This window comes from Ursus americanus, chromosome 14, assembly GCF_024610735.1.
Source record: "Ursus americanus isolate L20-20 chromosome 14, mUrsAme1.1.p, whole genome shotgun sequence".
Lineage (NCBI taxonomy): Eukaryota > Metazoa > Chordata > Mammalia > Carnivora > Ursidae > Ursus > Ursus americanus.
This window is the reverse complement of record NC_142140.1, coordinates 51,168,291-51,189,634: the sequence shown is the minus strand read 5'-3', so window position 1 is coordinate 51,189,634 and position 21,344 is coordinate 51,168,291. Positions and strand designations below refer to the sequence as shown.

The window sequence follows — 21,344 nt, the reverse complement described above, 5'->3', positions numbered from 1 at the left end:
CCCGGCAGCATGGTCTAATCCAGTCTCTCCCTCTCTCAGCAGCCCCGAAGGGCAGTGCCTGGGCAGGCCCCAAGGCCTCACAGGGTCTCTCCCTCTCTTCCCTGCTCCCCACAGCATTCGCAACGACAGGCGCCTCCTCTGCCAACCGGTTTGTCAGCATCGGACCCCGGGACGGCAACTTTCTGAACATCCCACAGCAGTCTCAGGTAGGAGGCCCCACCCACCATGTGGATGTGGGCACAGGGAGAACAGGCAGGGGCAAGGGTTTGTCAGCATTGGACCCTGGGACGGCAACTTTCTGAACATCCCGAAGCAGTCTCAGGTAGGAGGCCCCACCCACCATGTGGATGTGGGCACAGGGGGAGCAGGCAGGGGCGGGGGCATCGCGGACGTCGGGGAAGAGGCCGGTTCCTTGGGGCCAATCCGGGAGAAGGGGCTAGGGCAGGGCTGGAGGGCCCAGGCTTTTGCAAGCCCAGCTGAGCCTGCCTCCCCAGGCAGCCCCCAGGTCCCCTGGCTAATCAGCTAATTGGATAATTAGCTCTGACAGCCCCGGCCCTGGGGAAGGCGGCCAAAGACCTGAGGCTAGAGGCGCTCTGGGCCAGGCCTGGTGGTAGCCCGAGGCCCCGTTAGGAAGAGGACAGCGTCTGCCTGTTGCTCTCCTCCCTCTCCAGCTGGAAGCCCTGGCCCCCAGCCCTCCCTCCTTCCTTGGCTTTGGGTGGGCTGGGCAAGGGGTGGAGGAGGGACAGAGCCGTCCTGGTGGGCTGCATGCCCAGAGACTCTGGCACCCAGGGTAGGGCAGGGCCTGTTGCCACCCTGGAGGCCCCTCCCTCACGTCCCCATGAATCCTGTTAGAGGGGAGGCTGGGCTGTTGGAACCTCCAGTCCAGCTCCCGTCTGTCCCCAGTTCTCACAAGGAAAACTCCAGCCCTCCTGCTGGAATGCCCTGGATCCGGCTTTGTACAGGCATCCGTGCACACATCCGCATGCGGGCCCCCTCCTCCCTGTGCCTGTCCCTGAGAGGCTGGGACTAGCCCACAGAGCCCCAGGCCCTAGGGTTCAGGGCAGGGTGGAGGCAGCTCTTACAGCATCACCCGGCTTCTCGGAAAAGAACATGCAAATACGGCTCTCTTTCGCACATTTTACAAAAACACCTCCCTGTGAGCCCAAGGCCTTGGAGGCTTTCTCAGCCCCAGGAAATCCACATCGGCCCAGAGCCGCAGGGCCACCTCTTTGGGCTCCTGCTCCTTTACTGCTCTGAGGCCCAAGTCCAGAGAAAGTTGGTGGATGGAAGTTTTGTGTGTGTGGTTTGAGGTTTTGTTTTTTTTTCCCTTTTCCTTTCCCTCCCTCAAAAAAAAAAAAAAAAAAAAAGCCAAAAAACTTTGTCAAACTTCAAACTTCAGAGCTCCCTAGTGGCAAGGAGGGGAGGGGAGGGGAACTTCAACCCCCTCCAGCTTCCCACCCCCTTTCCCCAGAGTCACGTCTGACCCGTCTGGTTTCCAGGAGCAACCAGACATGATGTAACACCCAGATGAACTTGAACTTGGGGGTGTTGAGAAGAAAAACAATGGCTCCGAGCAGGGGCTGGAGCCAGCCCCCTCCGCTGCTCTGTGCCAGGGAGGCCGAGAGAGCCCTGCTGGCAGAGGGCGGGAGGGGGTGCCAGAGGAAGGGACAGCAGGCGGGCCTCCCCTCCTGGCTCTGGGCTGGCACCAGGCAGCAGGGCTCCATCGCTCTCGCCCGCCCGCCCGCCCTCCCTCCGCCCCTCCGCCCCAGCCGCCTAGAGCTCCGTGCGCGTGCTCACTCTTGGGGACCACTGCCGAGTCCTCCCCCGCTCACCCTGTTTCCGTCTCCGTGTGCTTTCCCTTCTTCACGTTCTCTGCTCACTTTGCTTGGACTTTGGGGCCAAGGCAGAGTTTGAGGCAAGTTTGGGAAACGGTTTTTCTTCCCCTTGTTTTGCAAGGGGCCCCAGCAGGCAGGTGTGTCTGGGGGTGACGGTGGGGGAGACTGGAGGAGCCGGACAAGGCCTGCACAGCCGAGAGCCCTTGGGCCTGGGGGCAGGCGGGCGGCTGCAGCGGGCGCAGGGGCTACAGTGGGGGGTGGTTTCCACAGTAACCAGTGACTTTAGCTGATCTCTGGAGCACCAGATGGAGAGAGAACAATAGAATGAGGGAAGAAAAGAGAATTTTAGCAATTTTGTCATTCCCTGGGCAGCGCTTTTTACTTAGTTTTAATCAATTTTGGACCTGGCTCAGGAAGCAGAAAGGGTGAGCAGAAAAAAGCCACTTTGTGCTTGGCGGCAGATGCCCCTCCCCCTTTTCTGGGACCTCTGGTAAGGCGCTGGGGAGCTATCCTGGAACCACCTTTGTCCCTAACTCCAGGCCTTGAACTGGAGTCTTCCCTTTCCTGAGGGGGGGTCCCCAGTCTGGGCACTGGTGGTTGTCCCCCTGCCATGCAGCTCAGGGGACCCCAAGGGCACCAGCCTGGCACCTTGGCTTGGTCCGACAAAGACAGAGGGGCCAAGCGGGCTCTCCACGTCCCAGTTGTCCTCTGCCTCCTCTCCCTGACAGGGAGGGTGGGTGAGGGCCGGGCCCACACAGCCATGCTGTAAGGGTCTCCGTGTAGTCTCCCCTTGGGAAGGGGTACCAGAGAATACCGAGGCTAGGCCACAGTGATAGGGACTCACCCAGGCAGCTCCCTTCTCCTCAGGCCAGGAATGGAACCCCAGGGGCTGGCTCCCGACTCAGCCCTCCACCCGACTCAGGGGGTGCCTCAGGCCTGGGTTTCCCCCATGCAGTGCCAAGTATCCCATGAGCCTCCCTTTAAAGGCCTTTAGGCAGTTGATGGGGTTGGACTTTGGGCAGTTCCTCCAGGAGCCCCCGCCACAGGAGGGCAGGTCTCTTCCGGGTGTTGTTTAGCACGGGGCAGGAAGTTCGTCACCTCTGCCCACCCAGTAAACGCCAGCAGCACCCCAGTCATTGTGGCCACCCCAAACCCCCATTCTTCCAAATGCCCTCCATCTGCACCACCCAGTGGGGCAGGCGCTGGCCATGTATGGCTGTTGAAGTTTAAATTAAATAACTAACTAGAGAAAACTTCAGTCCCTCAGTGACACTAAGCCACGTTTTACTTGCTTAGAAGCCGCATGTGGCTAGTGGCTACCACACTGGATAGGGCACGCAGAGAATGTTTCCACTGTCAAAGAAGGTTCTAGGTGATCTTGTAGGCCCTTTGTAACACTAAACTCGATGTGTTCATCTCACAGTGGAAGACCACCCAGACCAGAGCCTGAGGGGTGGGGTGGGCCTGCAGGCATAATCTGTGTGGCTGAAAAGAGAGGTTTTAAACACCAACAACTTTCACATGCAATGCTGTCTGGACTTCTGGCTTCTTTTGAAAAGCTGGCTGATCTAGCCGCCCCGGGCCCTCACTCCGATGTGCCAGCCTTGGCCCTGGGCTCCCTGTGAGCATGCCACGTGCAGTGGTTGGGAGCATGGACTCGGAACTGTCCCCATGCTTGCGTGCTGGCTGGGCCGTGCGGGCACTGTGTAGCCTCAGGCGGGTCGTCCTCTCCTCGCTGGCTGCTGTGTGGGGCTTGGAGCAAGGGCAGAAGGGATACTACCCAGTGGTGGCTCTGTACTTAGCTCGGCTTGGCTCCTGCAGAGCTGAGTCTGTGACCCAGAGCCTGGTTGAGGCCCCGGAATACATTTTCAGGGACCCCTTTTTGGCCCCGAGGGTACTACCAGGCCTACCTCGGTCCTATAGCTGGTAGAGGAGAACACCTATGTTCCCACCCCTCCCCCGCTGGCCGCAAGGTGGGGCCAGAGCCTTGATGGAGGCCGTTGCCCGGCGGCCCAGCCTCGGGTCAGGTGTATTTTGTGAGGAAGAGCTGCCAGGACTCGTTTGTGGGAAGGTGGCTCCCCCTGCTGGCACCCTGAGGGAAGCGACTCCCGCTCCAGGGAGCCTTGCGTCCTTCCCCCTGCACCAGGTGCCCTGAGGGTAGAGGATCAAGCACAGTGGGCTCCAGGGCCCCTCCCCCAGGCCGGGTACCACTAGGGACTGAAGCCATGTGGTGTCTCCCCCCCCCCAGCCTTTCAGCCTGTGGGACCTTGGCTGGGGAGTACAGACGGGAATTTCTGCTTTTAATCCAAAGAGACAGAAAGAAAACTCAGCAAGAAGCTGAGCTACCCCCACCCCACTCCCAAAACCCCTCTGGGGACAAAAGCTCCAGCCTGGCATCCTCCCCACCCTGCAGGACCCATACAAAAACCTAAACAATTGGAAACATGGCCCGATCCCAGGTCTGTGCCTGTGCCAGCTCCAGCCATGGGGGTCCCCCCCGCTGGGCACAGTGCCCACGGGAAGGCCAGCTGGACCCTAACACTGGGGCAGGGTCTCTTGGGGGCGGCAGGATTCCCATAGGAGGTTCCGACAGCGTGGGGATGTACCTCTTCGTGGGGTGTTGGTGTCCTTGCCTCTGCTGGAGGTGGGCCCTCCAGGGGCCTTGGGCTCAGGCCTGCGGTCAGTGGGCCAGGTGGGATGGAGAAGAGACTTGCCCCTGCTGTTCTCAATATGGCCTCTTTTTGTCCCATTTCAGTCCTGGTTCCTCTGATAAGATCGACAAAGAGAAATGACAAAATGTAAAGAAGAGGTTCCTCAAACGGGGGGAGAAGAAATTTTGAGACGTGGAAAAATCCCCCAGCCCAGCCCCACCGAAAAGCAAAAATTAGACGTCGTCAGCCACTCAGCCCTTCTCTCCTCCAGCCCGGGGAGCCCTGCAGGCCCCCAGAAGCAGCCCAGTTCTCGGAGAGCCCTCGGAAGAGGTCTCGGTGGAGCTGTGCACCAGCAGCCAAGCAGAAAGAAACATGCAAACGGACTCTGTTAAGTAGAGGACAGAAAGAAAGAAAGGATGCAGCAGAACTGCCTTTCTCCCCTCCCGCCCCCGCCCCGACCTTCCGGGGAAGGAACAAAATCAACCCAACAAAGCAGCCAGCACAGTTCTAAAGGGGCCTGTCCTCCACCCTCACCCTTCCTAGGGGAACCCCACCCCCAACTCGGGCCGGAGCTTCACTACGGAGCTCGGAGGACAAGCTTGTACAAATGATGGGGTGCAGATCCAGAGGGTTCTCCCTCCAGACTCCGCCCCCTCCCTGCCTGTCCCCCCACCCCCCACCCCCGCCCTGTCCCCACTGCCTTGGCCTCTGGCTTCTTCCCCCAACTGCTCTGGACTAGGTGAGGCCGGTGGCTTCCAGGTCTCCCTGCCCTACCTTTGGGCTAGAAGCCCCCCGGGAGGGGGGGCCCAGGGAGCGGGCCCCTGGAGCTAGTTTCTTGCTCCTGAAATGGAGGGTGTTCTGTCACCCCACCCTGAGCTTCAGGGGTAGTTTCAGGGCCCCAGACCCCTCTGTACAGTCCATAGGAAAAAGTCGGAATGCTACGACAGCCCATCCCAGCCTGGGACAGGCCCCCTCTTCCCTCTCTCCGCAGGCGGGGAAAGTCACTCTCTCGCCGCACCACGAGTGAGGGGAGGTGGGCCCCAGGTCGCCCCCACACCCCAGCCCCGCATGCTGGTGCCCTCGCTCCGCCCCACCGGTCCCTGCCCCTGCCCCTCACACAGACAGCCCTGCTGTGGCCGGGCCGGAGAGTGGAGCAGAAAGGGGACCCCGGAGCCGAGCGAGGAGGACGAGGCGGCCGCCGCTGCCACCGGCCAAGCCGCCACCGGCGCTAGGTAGGCGTCCTGCTCGCCGACTTGCAGCTCCTTTGGAGGGTGTTGGGTGTTGTCCTTTTTCAAAAGTGTTTTGGAGCTTTCTCTGTCCTCCCCTCCCAACCCCACTTTCTCCACCACAAGGGCCTCCTGGCCACTTCTTTCTGGATTTCAGCTGTAATGTCTTTACTCTTTATTTAGGGGTGGGGCATTCATTGTTCGGGTCTTTTGCCGTTGCAATTGGGAACTCCTCCTCCATTTGAGCAACTTGGGAACAATTTGGTAACACACCCCAGGAAGTAGCTCTCCCCCTCCCCCTGCAGCCCCTTCCTCCCCCCCAGGGATGGTTGGGGGCCTGTCCAGAGGGTCTTCTGTAGCCCCCTGGGAGGGAGGGAAGCAAGAGCATGCCCAGCCCCCTTCCAGGGTGTGACTTGGCCCCTCTGGCTTGTCTTTCTGTGCCTTACTCCCTCCTCCCTGCATCTCCCTTCCTAGGCCCCCTTCTCGAGTCCTTGTGCCTCTCTCTCTCTTTCTTAACTGTATGAAAACACAAAGCACAGGTCAGGATCCTCTGAAAGTCAGTCAACCCAACATTGCACCGGAGGGGTGGGTTGTGGGCTTTATTTATTGTGAATCTAGTTTGTGAGGCTGTGGCCCCAGCAGGGAGGGACAGAAGGAGGGGAGGGACCTGGCTGGAGAGGCGAGGAGGGCCCTGACCTGGGGCAGAAGGGGCCAGCGAGTGGCGCCTCCCCCTCGACTGGAAGCCACAGGGCGGCCGGCCCCAGGAGTGGCTTTTGTTGGAAGTTGAGCGAAGGCCCTCCCCCATCCGCGTGCAGCCCTCGGGGAAGACCGGGACTGAGAAGCTGGGGACAGGGGATCCCGCGGGAGCCTGGGTGGGGGGGCGTGGGGAGTAGGGCGGGTGGGGGGGTGGGGGGCCGGGTGGGCCGGGCGTGACGCGCGGTCAAAGTGCAATGATTTTTCAGTTTGGTTGGCTAAACAGGGTCAGAGCTGAGAGGGGAGCGGAAGGGACCCCCTGCCCGGCCGCACGCGCCCCTTCCCTCGAAGACAATCGGGGCCGCAGGCGCGGTGGGCCCGCGGGAGCCGGGGTCTGCAGGGCGCCCGCCCGGGCGAGGTCGGAAGCTGCAGGCCAGCTGGGCCGGAGCGGGAGCGCGCAGCCCGGGCGGGCAGGGGGGTGGGGGCCGCTCCTTTCCCAAGTGTCGTTGTGAGGGGCAGGCGAGGGGCGACGAGGGCGACAGGAGATGTGGGGATGTGTTTAGAAGAGAAAAAAAAACCCACAAAAAATATATATGGGGGAAATGAACTTTTTTTTTCATTGAACCAAGTGCAATGCATCAGAGAGTTTTCCTATCTTTGTATGTTAAGAGATTGTTAAGAAAAATTCTATTTTTGTTGTAATGTCCTCGCGGCTCTGGGGACGCTAAAAGAACTGGGCCTGCCCCGCCCTGCGCGGGGATAACGAAAGCTGAGTGTTTTTTTCCTTTTTTTTTTTTTTGTTCGTTTTCTTTCTTTCTTTCTTTTTTTTTTTTTTTTAAGTCGTTTTCCTATGTTGACGAGGATGATCTGGGGTTTTTATTTGTTTCGTCGTTCGTTCTCGGTTTCGGTGGGAGGGCTGAAGGAAACGTTCACATTTTAGAGTTAAAAAAAAAAACCACCTCGACATTAAAAAAAACAAAAACCACAAGATCAAAAAGGAAAAGGACGAGAGAAAATTATTTTTAAGATAATTCAACATAAAAACCCTGGTGCTTCTTACATTATAAAGTACGTTTTAAAAAAACCCACAAACTATTATACATAAGTTTATGAATCAATTAAATATCCTGCACTTGTTAGGAACACGCATATCCCTTCTTTGTTGAGTTTAACGGAACGGGACAGCGGCATACGCCCGGCGGCTGGGCTGCTCCGGCCGCGGGTCTCCCCGGGCGCCCCCTCCCCAGGGCCCAGCGCCCCCTCCTCGCCCCATCCCCGTCCGGGCACGGGGGCGCGGCGGGGGGGTCCCCAGCCCCTCCCCCGCAGAGGTCAATGCCAACGAACAAACGTCCCTTCCCTCCCTCCCTCTCCGCCCCGAGCGCCCTTCTTTGAGCCAGACGCCAACTTGACCCTCACCAGCATTATCAGGAGCGCGCTCAGCAAGTTGGTAGTTACCCCCCCTTTTCCCCGGCGCCCCCGACTCAACATCACTCCTCCCACCCCTACCCCTACCCCCGTCACCCACCGGGGAGCACGAGGAAGGCTCGAAGCTCCAGGACAGGACCAGCCAAGCTGACAGGTCGATTCGCCCAGGCCCGCGCACGCACGCACGCACGCACACGGCCCCGCACACAGCCCTACCCCACCCTGCAACCAGCCCCGTCGACTGCCTTACACACCCGCCCCCGCGCTGGCCGGCCGACCTAGTGCCTTGTTCTCACCCCCGTGCTGGCGGAGCGGACGCCGCGCTCTGGGTCCCAGAGGGGCCGGGTGGCTCAGACGACCCACCATTTCCTCACCCCGACCGTGCTGAACGGACCCCCCACACGAGAGAAAATAAAGGAGCAATAAAGTCACGAGAAATTTCGTCCCCCAATCGAGAGCCCGAGGGGCACCCCAGCCCCGCCTCTGCTCCCCCCACCCACCCACCCTCGGGGCGCCCCCCTCCCCCCCAAGCCAGCCTGGGCCAGCCCCGCTTCGGCCCCTCCCGGGAGATCCGTGCGCCCGACCAGCACCAGCATCGCGGACCGCGAAGGCCGCCCGTCCCGTCAAACAAGTTTCTTCTTAGGCTAAGAAACGCAGTATATACGAGTATCTCTATATATAGTACTAATGGATTTGGTGTGCTTCCCCCTTAGCGTCCCCTGTCCCTCCGCTCCTCCTCCTTCAGCCTGGTCTCCCCCTCTCTCTGCCCTCCACCCCCGTCTCTGCACTGAGATACATAAGAAACAAGGGTAGTTTACTGTCTGTTTTGTTTTCTGGGTTTTCAGTGTCCTAGCGGAATGCAAGTAGGCAGCCAGCCCGTATGTTCCCTCTCCGCCCCGCCCCGCCCCGCCCCCGTCACTGCGCTTCTGTTATACCATCTTTGCCTGACTCTCTCCGGCTTCTCCATTGAATGGCTAATGTGTATGTGAAATAAAGAAATAAAGAAAAACAAAAGTAAGAGCGCCCGCGCTTTCGCTAACGCCGTCGTACGGGGACCGGTTCGGGATTGGTGGGGTGGGCGGTGGCGTCGATTCTGTGTCTCCCCGGACGCGGTCCAGGAGCGGGGCGCCGGTGAGAAGGGCAAAGACTCCCCAGTCCCTCCCCACCTCTGTCGGTGACCCCAGCCCCGAAAAAAGAGGCACCACTTTAGTCCGATGACCTGTCTGCCATGTTGGTTCCCGGACCTCGTCCCCGGGAGGGAGACGCGGGAAAGGCCATTTCCAGCGGGCGGTGGGTGATGTAAAAAAAAAAAAAAAAATGTCTGCAGGGCTTTTGGGGGCGACAGTCGCCCTTCCAGACCCCCCGGCCCTTTTCCCTGTTGGGGACGTCCTCACTGGTCCCTCTTCGGGGGAGTTCGCTCCCGAGCAGTCGCAGGGCATCGTCCGCCCTTTCCTCGACCTCCCTGGGCTGAGTTCCCGGTGCCCCTCGGCTCAGAGGCAACGCTGCGGAGGTCACCGCACCTCAGGGCTCACGACCGCTCGTTCCGTCTTGATGGGCCGGGCCGCCCCATCGGGGCTGCCGCCGTCGGGGCCGGCCGGGGGCGCGGGCTGCGAGCGCACCACTGCCTCGGCCCTGCGACAAGGCCCGCGACGGGCGCCATCGTTGGGGCCCCGATGCGCTGGCCGTTTGCGGGGCCCGGACGGGGCGGGGCCTGCGGCCAGAGCGGCCGCCTGGTCGCGCAGCAGCCGCACCAGGAAGCCAATGTATTTCATGGCCAGGCGGAGCACCTCGTTCTTGCTCAGCTTCCGGTCGGGCGGGTGCGTTGGCAGCAGCTTCCTGAGCTCTGCGAAGGCGCCATTCACATTCTGCTGCCGCCAGCGCTCCCGGCTGTTGGTGAACACACGCCGGGCCACCTTCTGGGGCTGGTGCCCTGTGAACAAGAGGGGTTGGGTTGGCACCGAGGTCCAGGGGGCGCCCCCTCCTGCCCTGGCTTCAGGAACCCAGAACCCTCCTGGGAACTTCCACACAGGCTGGGGCTCTCTCCATCCAAAGGATCCCCAAGTAGAATCCACGTGTAGCTCCCCTGCTAGTGAGCAACCCGGCTCCCACCCCCACTCACCCCGGCAGCCTAGACAAGGACGATCACAGGCTCGGGCTGCAGGCAGCTGAGGCTTTCTGTATCTCTGACTGTCCACACCTTTATGTCAATGGCTGAGATTCCTAGGGAAAAGTTTCCTGTGGCTGTCAGTCTGGGGAGCCGTCCCTGCGGTCCTCATTCTGGAGTGTACCCCTGTATGTGGCTGGAGGTGGATGTGGGTCTGAGAAGTTCCCTAGGTGTGCACGTGGTCCTGTCTGTGTCTTGGGTGAATTCCTGGTATATCTAAATGGCTGTGGTTGTGTCTGATCATTGCCAGGTGGTTGTGGTCGTGTGGCTGTGGTTCTGTGGCTGACTCTTGTGTGGCCATGGTCCTAAGTGGCTGTGGTTGTGTGGCTGTCTTGTGTGGTTGTTGTCCTGTGGCTGTTTCCTGCGTGGCTGTGCATTCTATTGGGGCTGTCATTCTGTGGCCCCCCATGCCATGGTGCATTTTGCCATGACTCTTTGTGGCTTGTTGGGTGGTTGTGGTTGCGTGGGCCTGGCCATGGGTCTGTGGTTTTGCACATGGGTGTAACCTGCGTACTGAGTCCCCGTGTGGGCTGTCCTGTGTATGTCTGTGTGCACCTGCAGCACCTTTCCCTGTGGTAGACAGGAGCCCCAGCAGATGGATTTGCACACAAACCCCTACTCACCCTCGGCCAGCTCCAGCTCACAGTGGCTTGGTCTCCGCTTCAGCCGGCTGCTAGGGAAGATGCCAAAAGGTCCTGCCGGCCCAATGTAGAGGCTGTAAGGGGTCGTGGGTCACTAACGCCTTGTGGGCAAGGACCCTGGCCCGGGATTCCCCCCAGGCCCCAGCCCCCCACTGACCTGTTAAGGAAGGGGTGAGGGTGATAATGCAGGGCCAGGGGGGGTGGGACAGTTCCCAGGGTAGAGAGTTGCAGCAGCGGGGGCCGCAGGGCGCTCAGCTCCGTGGTGGCCATGGCTGCCCCTGGGGGCCTGGTGTGGCCCAGGCTGATCACTGGCACGCCAGGGGGCAGCCTGGGGGGTGAGGAGCCTTGGTGCCCCATCTCCTTCACCTTCGGGGGCCCAGGCGAGGCAGGCTTGGGGGGCAGAGCGGGTGCTGGGCTGGGGGCACACACCATTTCGGCCTTCTCAGTCATGGTGGGGCCCACCTCTGCCTGGGCCTGGGGCGGGCACATGGACCCCAAGGGGGTGCTCACCTGTGGGAGGGAAGGAAGCCAGCGGGGAGGGAGGAATCAGATGCCACGCACATCCCTCAGACCAACAGAGCCCTCAAAGAAGAGGGAAAGGGCGGGGGAGGGGGGTGGTTCGGTGCGTTAAGGCAGGTGGGCTCAGAAACCACCAGGACATGGGAGGGGGGTCTGACACAAGGGCAGGTGGTAGCCAATGAGTCTCTGGGCGGCCCTGAGCTCGGCAGGACCATCTCTGAGCTGTTTGTGACCCACGAGGGCCTCAGTTGCCCAGCTTCTGAGCAAATTTCCCTTATTCCAGAATCCCTTCTCACCTGGAACCTGGAGAGAGGGCTGAGGAAGGAACCCGTGATGGATCCTGTGGTCCCCAGGATGATCCCGAGACCCCCTCATTGATACCATGTGACCTTAGAATCCCTCTACAATTGACTCTGACCCTTCACTGATCCCCCACCCCCGCCCCAGCTGACCATGTGGCCCTCAGCTATGACCCTGGGGGCTCTTCTCATTGCCTCCATGTCACACCATGAAAGTCCCCCATAATCACTCCATTGACTCCCACCCCCACTGAAAATATCCCCCTTACTAACCCTGTAACCCCATCGCTGACACTATAATAAAAAATGCTGACCCAGAATCCCAAACCCTGACCCCACTGCCCAGAATATACAGGCGTGTCTTAATCCTTCTCTGGCCCTTCCTGGTGTCCCCCACACCCCATTTCCTACCCTGATCAGCATCAACTCCTTTGCAACCCTACTTAGAAGGTTTGGCCCTGTGACTTGCAGTGTCCAGCAACTTCTGGGACTCCTGGCCCCTCTGCCCTGTCTTCCCTACCTAGGCCCTGGGGAAGCTGGCCTGGACTCCCACTTAGTGGGTTCCCCCGATGAATGAATGAATGAACGAACGAATGAATGAATGCAGGCACTCCCAGGATCCCCCACCTTCAGGCGGACTCCCCTCTTACCCCCGCACTGGTCCTGCTGTTTGGTGAGTGCCCTGGCTCTGTCCTTCAGGGCCAGGATGCGACTGGGTTTCAGGCCAGGCTCCGTGGCCCCGATCGGTCCGGCCTCTGCGTTCAGGGCCGCTGGGAGCTTGCCGCCCCCTCCCGGCAGCGGCGTCGGGGCCGCGCCTCTTCCCGGGCTCCCAAGGCCCGCGGCAACGGCGGCGTGGATCCCTCGAGGGAAAGTGAGCTGCTCCAGGCCGGCCCGCCCTCTCCCCGCCCCCGGCGGCCCAGTTTCCTCCCTCTCACCCCTGGCCGCGCCGGAGGATGCTGGACCGGCACAGATAAGAGCCTGGCCGACTGGCCGCGCCTGATAAGGAGCCGGGCTGACCCCGGAGGAAACCGGCGGGCGGGGATCTCCGAGCGCGGGCCTCACAGCCCCGCCCCCGGCCGGCGACGGACCGGGCCGTCACCCCTCAGGGCCTCACCTTCCGTCCCCCCCAGGCACTGGAGTGGCCCCGGGCCTCTGAGGACCCCGACCCAGTGCACGGCTGGGAGTGAAGTACCCGGATGTACGCAGAGGGGAAACCGAGGCAGGGAAGTCGCGGCCTCTAGTGTCGCTTGGGTTCCGCCTCCGGCTTTGAACACCCCCTGCCCAAGTGTCCGTGCTGATGGGGGTGGAGGAGAGCCCTTTCCGGCAGTGCTGGGGCCTCATGACCCAGGGCCCCCTGCTGCTCCTCCTCTCCTCACCCTGCTTGGTTCCTCTTTTTACGCCACCCCTCCCAGGCTTTGCACCACCCCCACCCCAGACGGGGGCACTGGAGGGAAGGCAGTTCTTACAGTCCGCCCTTGGGTGTCCAGCCAGGGCCGGTGTCCTGGGCGCCCAGGCCTGGTGTCCACACCACCTTTTAAGGCCCAGGAGGATGAGAGGAAGTGCCACGGCTGGGAGGGACTTCTTAGGGGGCCAGGGATGGCCAAGCTTTACAATAGGTGCCCCCAGCGCATCCCCACAGGATGCCGATCCTCTAGGCCACCGGAGCACACAGGCCCAGCTTGGTGGTCTCTGGCCCTCATCCCACATCATCAGCCACTAGGGGTGGAGGGGAGGATGGTGATAGGCGTTGGGCAGCTTTCTGGGAGTGGTGATGGAGCTCAACGCTGGCCTGCAGCCTCGCGGAAGGGAGCCCCCCCCCGCCCCCATAGCTTGGTGGTAGGCACAAGACTATCCCTTTCTCCAGTGCCCTCCCACCTGGGCCGGTCCTGCTTTGCCTCAGGTGTGTCTAGCTGGGGCCCAGTAGGAGCCACGCCGACCCACACTCCCCAGCCTCCCAGGGATCTGGCGGAGCCCAGGACCAGTCCACCACCCACCCACCCGCGGCCCAGGGGAAACAAGAGTTCATCTCCAAGCACACGAGTTACCTGATGATCCCTACAAGCTAGGTTCTAGGATTTAGGTTCATTTTACAGATGGGGATGAAGTGAAGAGAAAGGTGTTTGGGAGGGCCCCACAGTTACCACGGGGGGGAGGGGGGGACTGGGCCCTAAGCTTCTCCGTTAACGTTGCTAACCCTCTGTCCTGGAGGGGAGGGGAAGCAGCAGGCCCGCCCGCGCCTCGCTCTGCTCGCCTGAGGGGCCGCGGAGCAGGAAGCACCTGGTCTCGAGCGGATGCACAAGGCGCCTGGTTCCGGTCCGGCTTCCGCCACCGCGGCCCGCGGGGAGCTCGGCCAGAGAAACCCGGCGGCGAGGCGAGGCAGTGTAGGGGTTGGGTGACTGGAGAGCCGGCCTGCTTGCCGACAGGGGGGCGGTGTGTGAAGGCCCCCCCGGGCACGAGGACACGGCTGCCGCCCCGTGGCCGCCTCGGGAACTGCAGGCACCCGCAACGGGGTGGCAGAGCGCCTCGTGCTGCACCTGGACAGACCACCGCTCCCACCGCACCTGCGGATGGTCCGCTCCCACCTCCTCCCACCCCCAGACAGAACACCCCAGACAACACTTCAGTCAGGCAGGGGCAAACAAACCCCCAGAATCACGGAGCTCTCTTGGGGAGTTAAAAAAAACAACAACAACCCACAAACGGACAGAGGAAGAGACTCCAGACATGTCGCTGCAGAGATGGACAGAGCCCCTAAGGCAGATGGACAGACAGACCCCAGGCAGCCTTCTCATTCAGACAAATGACAGTTGAAGGGATGACATCTCTTTATTGGCTCAGTCTACTCCTGGACCAGTGGCCACACCAGGCCCAGGAGGGTTCTGGGAAGGAGTCTCTGGACGGTCGCCGGGGGCCACTTCAGCAGTGTCCTCGGGTGTGGGGGAGCTGTGGGAGTAGCAGCACTGGTCCCCATGTTGACAGGTGCCCTGGTGGGAGGATGGTGGGTGAGAACCCTGGCCCAGAGCCCAGCAGCCTCTGCTGGGTCCTTCTCCTGGATGGGGAGCTCACCCCCACACCTTGCCCGCCCCAGGTCTCCCGGCCCAGCCTGCCCCTTGGCCTTGTCCTGTTGCTGGGAGGGGGATCCCTGGGTGCTGCAGGGTGAGGCAGGGGTGCTTCACCTCCTTGAATCTTTTACAGGGAAATGTCTTGAGCCGGGCAGCCCGCTGGACTGGGTCTTCAGCTGGCTCCTTCCTCTTATTCTGGTGCAGCCTGCGTCTCTCCTCCATAGCTTCACCTGCTGCCTTGCCCCTGTGCGGGGAGAGGAGTAGCTGGGACCCCCCATCTGGCCTTCGTGCCCCCCCGCCACAAGTCCCACCGCCACCAGGCTCTCACTCACCCTGGCCGGGCGCGGGGCCGGGGGCCCCAGTTGGCCTCGGGGTTAGCCTGGAAGCGCTTGAGTCCTCGCTGGCGGGAGCTGGGGTTGGCATCATCCCGGATGGTGAAGTTGGCCTGCAGCCTGGGGACGCGGGAGCAGGCACTGAGGGGCAGAGCCCGTGAGTGTGCAGAGACCACCTGCCAGCCTCAGCCGGCTCCACGTGCTTCGGGAGGACTCGAGACTCTCATCCATTTAATAAAGTTACCAAGTGCCTATTGTGTGCCTAAAATCTGCCGCTGGTAAAGCCCACGTTCCAGTGCATGAGACGATGAGACAAATCAGAAATAAGCAAATCACACAGTGTTCGGGCACGAGTAAGAGTTTTGAGAAAAACAGAGCAGGGTAAAGGGAACAGGGAGATGGGGGAAGGGGTGCAAGGCAGAGTGGTCAGAGACACCGGAAGGAGGTGAGGCAGAGCCATCGGGGGACCTGGGAACAGGCACTCCAGGCACAGAACAGCCCTTATAAAGGTGGTAAGGTGGGGCTGAGTCTGGGGAGTCAGAGCGAGGCCCAGTCCGGAGGGAGTGAGGTGGGGAGAGGGGAGATCGCAGGCAGAGGGTGCAGAGCCCACAGGCACAACTTCGGTTTCCAGTGAGTGAGGGGGGAGTCCCAAGGGGCTCTGACTCAGGTGCTCACAGGTGTTACCCTGGCTGCTGCGGGGCGAGGGTGGGGGTGAGGGGACGGGGTGGAGACGACAGCACTGGTGCAGGTGGGCAGTGATGCGGCCCCACCAGGGCAGGGGCAGAAGGGAAGGCCAGTGGGAAGATTCTGGATCTCACTGGAATGAGCACGTGTCTGTGTAGGGAGGTATCTGTGCTGTCTGCCCACACGGGGGGCTTCCCCTGGCCTCGGGCAGCCCTGTCAGTGCCTGTACCTGGGCTCCACACTGAGAATCCGGAACGCCGGGCTGCTCTCTGACAGGCGCTCCCGTTTCACTGGACACACCTTTTCCTGGGAGGCAAAGCTCAAAGGTCAGGGGATGGCAGGCCTGCCCATGTCCTGCGCTGCCGCCCCCCTTGGGTCAGGCCAGCCCTCACCCAGCATCGCATGATGTCCCAGAGGGCCGAGGAGGGGGCATCCGTCTTCACAGCATTCTTACAGGCGTGGGAAAGTGACACCCGGAAGCCGGCATGGAGGAGGGCCGACCTGGGGACCAAGAAGGGCCACGGTTGGCAGGGGGTGGGGGTAGGCGGCTGGACCCCAAAGCCAGTGCTGCCCTGTGTGGGTGGGAGCCACCTCGACCGCGGCTACGTGGCCATCCTGCTGGTATGGCTGTCCCCCTCACCAAGGCTCACGGCCCCCGAACTGGGTTCTCAGCCCCTGCACACAGGCGCGCTGGATCTCCGCGTCACAGGAGACAGCTGGCCCGGGGTGCTGCACCTGCCCAAGGGCGCCCAGAGGTCAGGCCCTCACCGCAGCTGCAGGAGGCTGGGTGTGCTGCAGCGGACGGTGCTGCTGAGCTGGTCCAACGCATAGTAGAGAGGCACGTCCGGGAGCTCCTGCGAGTGCCGACCGGGTGGATGTGGGGTGGGTGGAGGCGGGATGGCTGGGCACAGGCGGGGCCCCCCCTTCCCGGTCATGGCCTGCTCCCACCTCAGTGACGACGCTCAGGACCCCTCGGATCCGCTCTGAGGTATGGAAGCGGCCAGGGTTGGTGCTCACAGCCTCTAGGACACGACCCACGAAGTCCAGGTCATGGATGGGCTCTGCCCACAGGGGACCGCCAAGCTACAGACACACAGTGGCCAGATGGGAGGGGTCAAGACAGCCACAACCCCAGGGCCCCCCTTGTTTCCCCTGCCCCGCCTCACCTGGTGTCGCTGCCCGCAGTGCCCACACTCGGGGGCAACTGGGGGACCGCAGGCTGCAGAGAACTTGACCCTACAGGGAGAGGGGTGGTTGGGGGGAGCAGTGACCCTGGGACGCCCCCTCTTCCCCTTCCTCCCCGGCTCCCCCTTGCTCACCGGCCACCAGAGGCTCCCAACGCTTTGCCAAGGCGCTGAAGGTGGAAGGTCCCGCAGCCCACACACTGGAACACCAGCGCCTGCTTGCTGTGGGGGAGCAGGGGTGGCCCGAAGTCCCCAGCATGATCCCCGCACCCCAACTCCTCCCTCAGGCTAATTTCACCCCCATTAGGACCCCCATTTCCCCGGGGCGGGATGATGTCCCGCCCACACCCCAAAAGGCCCTGTTGCCTCCTTCCATCCATCACCCTTCCTTGCCCCAGACCAACCTGGCTGAGGCTTTGACCTTGGCCTGGCCGGTGAAGACGCGAACAAAAACGCGCACGTAGAAGTCAGCGCTGACGCTGAGCAGTGGCACCACGAAGCGCTGGTAGCAGTTGGCTCGGAGGTCCAAGCTATGCAGGACGATCCTCAGGGCCTGGGGGTGGGAAACAGGCATCGGGCATCAGCCACGCCTCCCCCACGGCCTCCCCGCTACTCTGAGAGCTCCCAGCTCCCTGGGTTCCAAGCCCAGCCCCAAACATCCCGGCTGCCTGACCCTTGCCAAAAGCCTCAGTTCCCTCATCTATGAAATCGGGACGGTCTGTGTCTCTTTATGGCCCTGCTGGGGGTACCCACAACGAAGGAGCCCATGGGCCCCCGCAACTGAACGTATTCCGATTAGCATAGACAGCAGCCTGAGCTGTGCGAGGTGCTCCACAGACCCGTGTTCCGGCTTCCCAGACTGACCTGATGACAGGGCCCTTAAGGAACAAAGACGAGACATCCTCCTTTCCGGCCCATGGATGCAGCCAGCCCCTGCCTTCTCGAATCCCCCTTGCAACCCATCACCATCACGCCCATTGCACAGATGCAAAAACCAAGGCCCGGAAAGATAAGATCAATTGTCCAAAGACACCAGCAAAGCTAGGATGTGAACTCAAAGCCAAACCCAGACCCAAACACCACCTTGAAAAATAATCTTGGAAAATTGTTCAAACAGACGATACTGGGAAAAATGACATAAGCACTGGCTCCTACCCCGGGCAAAACCACTGCCCCCTAGACGACCAGATCGGGCACCCCAGGCTCTTAGTACTGCGCGGGTTACAGACGTGCTTGTCCTCCACATCTTGGGACGGCTATGGCCCCGGCTGCCCGGAGGAAGCTAAGCGGGTCTGCGGCCCGGGAGGCTGGGGAGCGCCCTCACCATCTCGTGGCAGGCACGGCTCTTGAGGGCCATGGCCCCGTACTTGCTGTAGCACGTCTCCCCGCTGTTGCCCGCCAGCACAGCCATGTCCGTGCACGTCACACACAGCAGCCCTGCAGGGACCACCCGAGCAGTGAGGACCCCGCCCCACACCGAGAGCCCGGCTCTGCGCCCCCCGTCAGCACGGCCTCACCTCCTTCGCTCACAGCCTGCACGGCGGCATCCAAGAAGGGGGCAGGGCTGCCGTACGGGTCCAGGTCGATGACGTCAAACCGCTCCGAGGCCTTCTGATGCTGGTACATCAGCATCCTGGGAGTGAGAAGGCCAGGTCCTCAGTCCCCTGCACCGGGGACCTGCTCTGTCCCCTCCGTGTGTTCTGGCATTCAGGGTGACCATTTTGGCTTGGATTTAGGGGCCAGCTGCCTACGTTCAGTTCCTGGCTTGGCCAGTTGCTAACTGCATGACTCTTCCTCGTTGGGCCTCGGTGCACTCACGTCTAACAACGGCCAGAGTAAGAGCCAGCCGCGATGTAGCAAACAGACTCCTGACAACCATTTCAAGCAGTTCAGCTCATCAAATAATCTTCCAGACAAATCTATGGATTGGGAATGATGATCGTTCCCTTTGTAGGTGAGGAAATGCAAACGCTCCCTTCTCAGTGTAGCCTGCCCTGACCGTGTTAATTAATTAATTAATTTAGATTTTATTTATTTACTTGACAGAGAGAGACACAGCCAGAGAGAGAGGGAACACAAGCAGGGGGAGTGGGAAAGGGAAGAAGCAGGCTCCCAGCGGAGGAGCCTGATTCGGGGCACGATCCCAGAACGCCGGGATCACGCCCGGAGCCGAAGGCAGATGCTTAACGACTGAGCCACCAAAGCGCCCCTGACCGTGTTATTTAAAATGGCAACCCACCCACCACCTTCCTCCAGCCCCCACTCCGCCCTCCAACCCCCCACCCCACCCCAGCACTTTCCACCTCTAGCTTACTACAGTTTACTCATTCGTCTCATTATTTGTTATGATCTTTGTTTCCTATCAGATTTTTTGTCTTTTTAAAGATTTTACTTATTTGAGAAAGAGCAAGAGCAGAGCAGAGGGAAAGGGAGAAGCAGACGTTCCACTGAGCAGGGAGCCTGCCGATCCCAGAACCTTGGGATCATGACCTGCCGGAAGGCAGACAGATGCAGATGCTTAAGAGAGCCACCCGGGTGCCCCCCATCAGCTTTTAATACAATCAGGAAAGCAAATACTTTTCATATCAAAGACTATTTGTTTCCTGTAAAGGGTCAGAGAGCAAAAATTTCAGGCTTTGTGGGCCACAAGTGGTACCCTTTTCAACCCTTTAAAAATGCAAAATCATTCTTAGCTGGTGGGCCCTAAAAAACTGGTCACGGGGCCTCACAGGTGGTTGTTTGCAGAGAATGTGAATGCCCCAAGGTCAGGGATTTTGTCTGCTTTGTTTACTAATGCCTGGCACATTGTGGACACTAGATACACGCTGGTTCTTTGAATGAACAAAAGAACCAGAGGTTGAGAAGTTAAGTCTAAAATGGAAACTGTGATGGTACCCATTTCTGGCTATTCAAGCATTAGCTCTCATTTAATCAACACACCATTAGTATTGCAAATCCTGTAATACTAATATCCTCATTTTACAGACAAGGAACCCGGGGCTCAGAGAGACTAAGGCACTCTCCCAAGGTCACAGAGGGAGAATATGCCAGACTCAGGGTTTGAGCCAGGCGGCCCTGTTCTAGCATGCACCTTCCAGCCATCAGGCTCTACTGCCCCCAATCTACCTGGCGACCTACCGGGCGTCTGCCTGCCTGGGATGCACCAGGTGGGCCACACCATTGAGCTGCACGTTGCGGCACATGAGATCCACGGCTCGGGCAGAGGCATCGTTGGCAACCACAGACTGGAGCCCAGGCACCTCTCGTGCAAAGCGAATGGAACGGAGGCCCGAGGCTGCCAGACCCTCCAGCACTCGAAGGCCTTCCTGTTGGGAGTTATCAGGAAGCCCCACTGACATGGATCCCTCCATCCTCTGCTGGGCCCCAAGGAGCCCCCACCACCCAGCTCCTACAGCTCTCCCGCCCCAGGAGCCTTCTTTCCTCCATTACTGGAGGACTCCAGGGCTGCCACCTCCTATGTTCAGGCCCCACCTCGCAGATCTCCCCCACCGCAGCTGTTCGAGGTTGGTCTCCTGGGGCCAGGTTTGCACCCTCTTTCAGTTCAGCCTTTTCCTCCTCTTGCTCTGACAAGTTCACGACCACCTTTGGCACGTCCTTCTCACCTGGCACCTTGACTGCAGCCACCCAGAAGCACAAGTCAGGGGATATTAAAGCTCCCTCTGAGAGACCTCCCCCTATTTCTCAGGATACAGAAGATTCAGGGAAGAAAATCTTCCTCAAAATCCCAGGGGGAAAGCCTGAAGGAAATGAGCCCAGCGTCTGCTGTGTGGCTGGAGCCTTTCAGGACTTTAAGGGAATGGGGGCGGGACAGAGAGCGAGCTCGGTGTGACCCCCGCCCACCAGGAGAGTGGACCTCGACTCACTCTGGATTCCTTTGGCCGCAAGCTGAACGCGAGCAAACTCGGTGATCACGGCACATCTGCGGAAGACGGAGGGTTAGCTCACACCCCCCTCATCCTTGCTGTTCCATTGCCCTCTGCCAAGCTGACCCCAAGCCCCTGCTCACGTCAGGTCCCGGTTGAACTCCTGCACTGGGTTGTAGAAGACTTCGTTGGCGCTGGGGAATGCTATCTTGGCGGCCCCCTCGGTGACCGTCGTCTCCTGAGCCTCGGATGGGCGCTCTTCTCCGCAGGGTTCAGTGCCGTTCTCCATTGCGGCCGGATTCCGTAGCTCTTGCGGCTGCCCCTCCATACATCGGGCTCTATAGGGACTGCAGGCGGAGCGGAGAGTCAGGTTTAGTTACAGAACGATTCTCACACGGGACATCCGCGGGAGCCTCTGCCCGCCAAGCCTGATTCGGGGGGCGGGAGAAGGCATAGGAAGAGTATCAGAGAGCTGTGTCCCCGGGCCAGGTGGCCTATACATCCGTGAAGATTAAGAAGACCCTGCGGCCTCGGTAAGGTGACACCACACCCCATCTTCGGAAGACCGGCCCCTGAGAAGCCAGAAGCCCTCAAGCGGGCCCGACCCTGGTTTGGATCCTTCCCGGCGTCACCCACGCCTTTCTCACCCTCGCTCGAGGCGCGGAGGACCGAATTAGTCTGGGTGCACGTTTCCCGGATTAGGACCTGGGCGGCGCCATGTTGGCACAGTGGGAGGGCAGGTCAC

At 60.8% G+C, this 21,344-nt stretch overlaps 3 protein-coding genes across 15 annotated transcripts in view; 1 reads left to right on the top strand and 2 right to left on the bottom strand.

Annotated features, from left to right (window-relative positions):
• NFIX (nuclear factor I X) overlaps nucleotides 1-5,863 on the top strand; it is a 94,739-nt gene extending 88,876 nt beyond the window's left edge. For 8 of the 9 annotated variants that reach the window (XM_045774503.2, XM_045774509.2, XM_087867233.1 and 5 more), the window contains 2 exons: nucleotides 115-206; nucleotides 4,591-5,863. In XM_045774503.2, coding sequence (XP_045630459.1) covers nucleotides 115-206; nucleotides 4,591-4,605 — 107 coding nt within the window. In that variant the 3' untranslated portion in view covers nucleotides 4,606-5,863. The remainder of the gene's footprint in view (nucleotides 1-114; nucleotides 207-4,590) is intronic. The other variant, XM_087867235.1, reaches the window with a different exon arrangement.
• Nucleotides 5,864-7,347: 1,484 nt separating this feature from the next.
• LYL1 (LYL1 basic helix-loop-helix family member) lies at nucleotides 7,348-13,859 on the bottom strand. 3 transcript variants are annotated; one of them, XM_045774512.2, is made up of 5 exons: nucleotides 12,568-13,859; nucleotides 12,104-12,313; nucleotides 10,618-10,709; nucleotides 9,950-10,050; nucleotides 9,621-9,760 (listed from the first exon to the last, which is right to left on the bottom strand). In XM_045774512.2, the coding sequence occupies exons 1-4, from the start codon at nucleotides 13,161-13,163 to the stop codon at nucleotides 9,959-9,961; spliced, it is 990 nt and encodes a 329-aa protein (XP_045630468.1). In that variant the 5' UTR covers nucleotides 13,164-13,859; the 3' UTR covers nucleotides 9,621-9,760; nucleotides 9,950-9,958. The 3 variants fall into 3 exon arrangements, with proteins under 3 accessions (XP_045630467.1, XP_045630469.1, XP_045630468.1); XM_045774511.2 differs by lacking the exon at nucleotides 9,950-10,050 and having other exon boundaries at nucleotides 7,348-9,760; nucleotides 12,568-13,852; XM_045774513.2 differs by lacking the exons at nucleotides 9,950-10,050; nucleotides 12,568-13,859 and adding an exon at nucleotides 10,793-11,145 and having other exon boundaries at nucleotides 7,348-9,760; nucleotides 12,104-12,242.
• Nucleotides 13,860-14,260: 401 nt separating this feature from the next.
• On the bottom strand, nucleotides 14,261-21,338 carry TRMT1 (tRNA methyltransferase 1). Of its 3 annotated transcripts, XM_087867230.1 has the most exons (17): nucleotides 21,247-21,338; nucleotides 20,743-20,946; nucleotides 20,600-20,655; nucleotides 20,208-20,350; nucleotides 19,854-20,041; nucleotides 18,233-18,348; nucleotides 18,040-18,152; nucleotides 17,120-17,268; nucleotides 16,851-16,937; nucleotides 16,698-16,767; nucleotides 16,480-16,614; nucleotides 16,300-16,385; nucleotides 15,924-16,032; nucleotides 15,761-15,837; nucleotides 14,848-14,967; nucleotides 14,630-14,759; nucleotides 14,261-14,437 (listed from the first exon to the last, which is right to left on the bottom strand). In XM_087867230.1, the coding sequence occupies exons 2-17, from the start codon at nucleotides 20,925-20,927 to the stop codon at nucleotides 14,288-14,290; spliced, it is 1,914 nt and encodes a 637-aa protein (XP_087723356.1). In that variant the 5' UTR covers nucleotides 20,928-20,946; nucleotides 21,247-21,338; the 3' UTR covers nucleotides 14,261-14,287. The 3 variants fall into 3 exon arrangements, with proteins under 3 accessions (XP_087723356.1, XP_087723355.1, XP_087723357.1); XM_087867229.1 differs by lacking the exon at nucleotides 21,247-21,338 and having other exon boundaries at nucleotides 20,743-20,963; XM_087867231.1 differs by lacking the exons at nucleotides 20,208-20,350; nucleotides 21,247-21,338 and having other exon boundaries at nucleotides 20,743-20,816.
• Between the last annotated feature and the right edge of the window lie 6 nt (nucleotides 21,339-21,344).

What these genes read in the sequence shown, in the direction of transcription:
- LYL1 (XM_045774511.2), bottom strand. Translation starts at nt 13,163, where the DNA reads ATGATGTGGGATGAGGGCCAGAGACCACCAAGCTGGGCCTGTGTGCTC. An exon ending in GTGCCTGGGGGGGACGGAAG is followed by an intron (nt 12,314 to 12,567) that starts GTGAGGCCCTGA and finishes CTTTCCCTCGAG; the next exon opens with GGATCCACGCCGCCGTTGCC. An exon ending in ACAGCAGGACCAGTGCGGGG is followed by an intron (nt 10,710 to 12,103) that starts GTAAGAGGGGAG and finishes GACCCCTTACAG; the next exon opens with CCTCTACATTGGGCCGGCAG.
- TRMT1 (XM_087867230.1), bottom strand. Translation starts at nt 20,927, where the DNA reads ATGGAGGGGCAGCCGCAAGAGCTACGGAATCCGGCCGCAATGGAGAAC. An exon ending in CCCAGGCAGGCAGACGCCCG is followed by an intron (nt 18,349 to 19,853) that starts GTAGGTCGCCAG and finishes TCTCACTCCCAG; the next exon opens with GATGCTGATGTACCAGCATC. An exon ending in CCTGTAAAAGATTCAAGGAG is followed by an intron (nt 14,438 to 14,629) that starts GTGAAGCACCCC and finishes TCCTCCCACCAG; the next exon opens with GGCACCTGTCAACATGGGGA.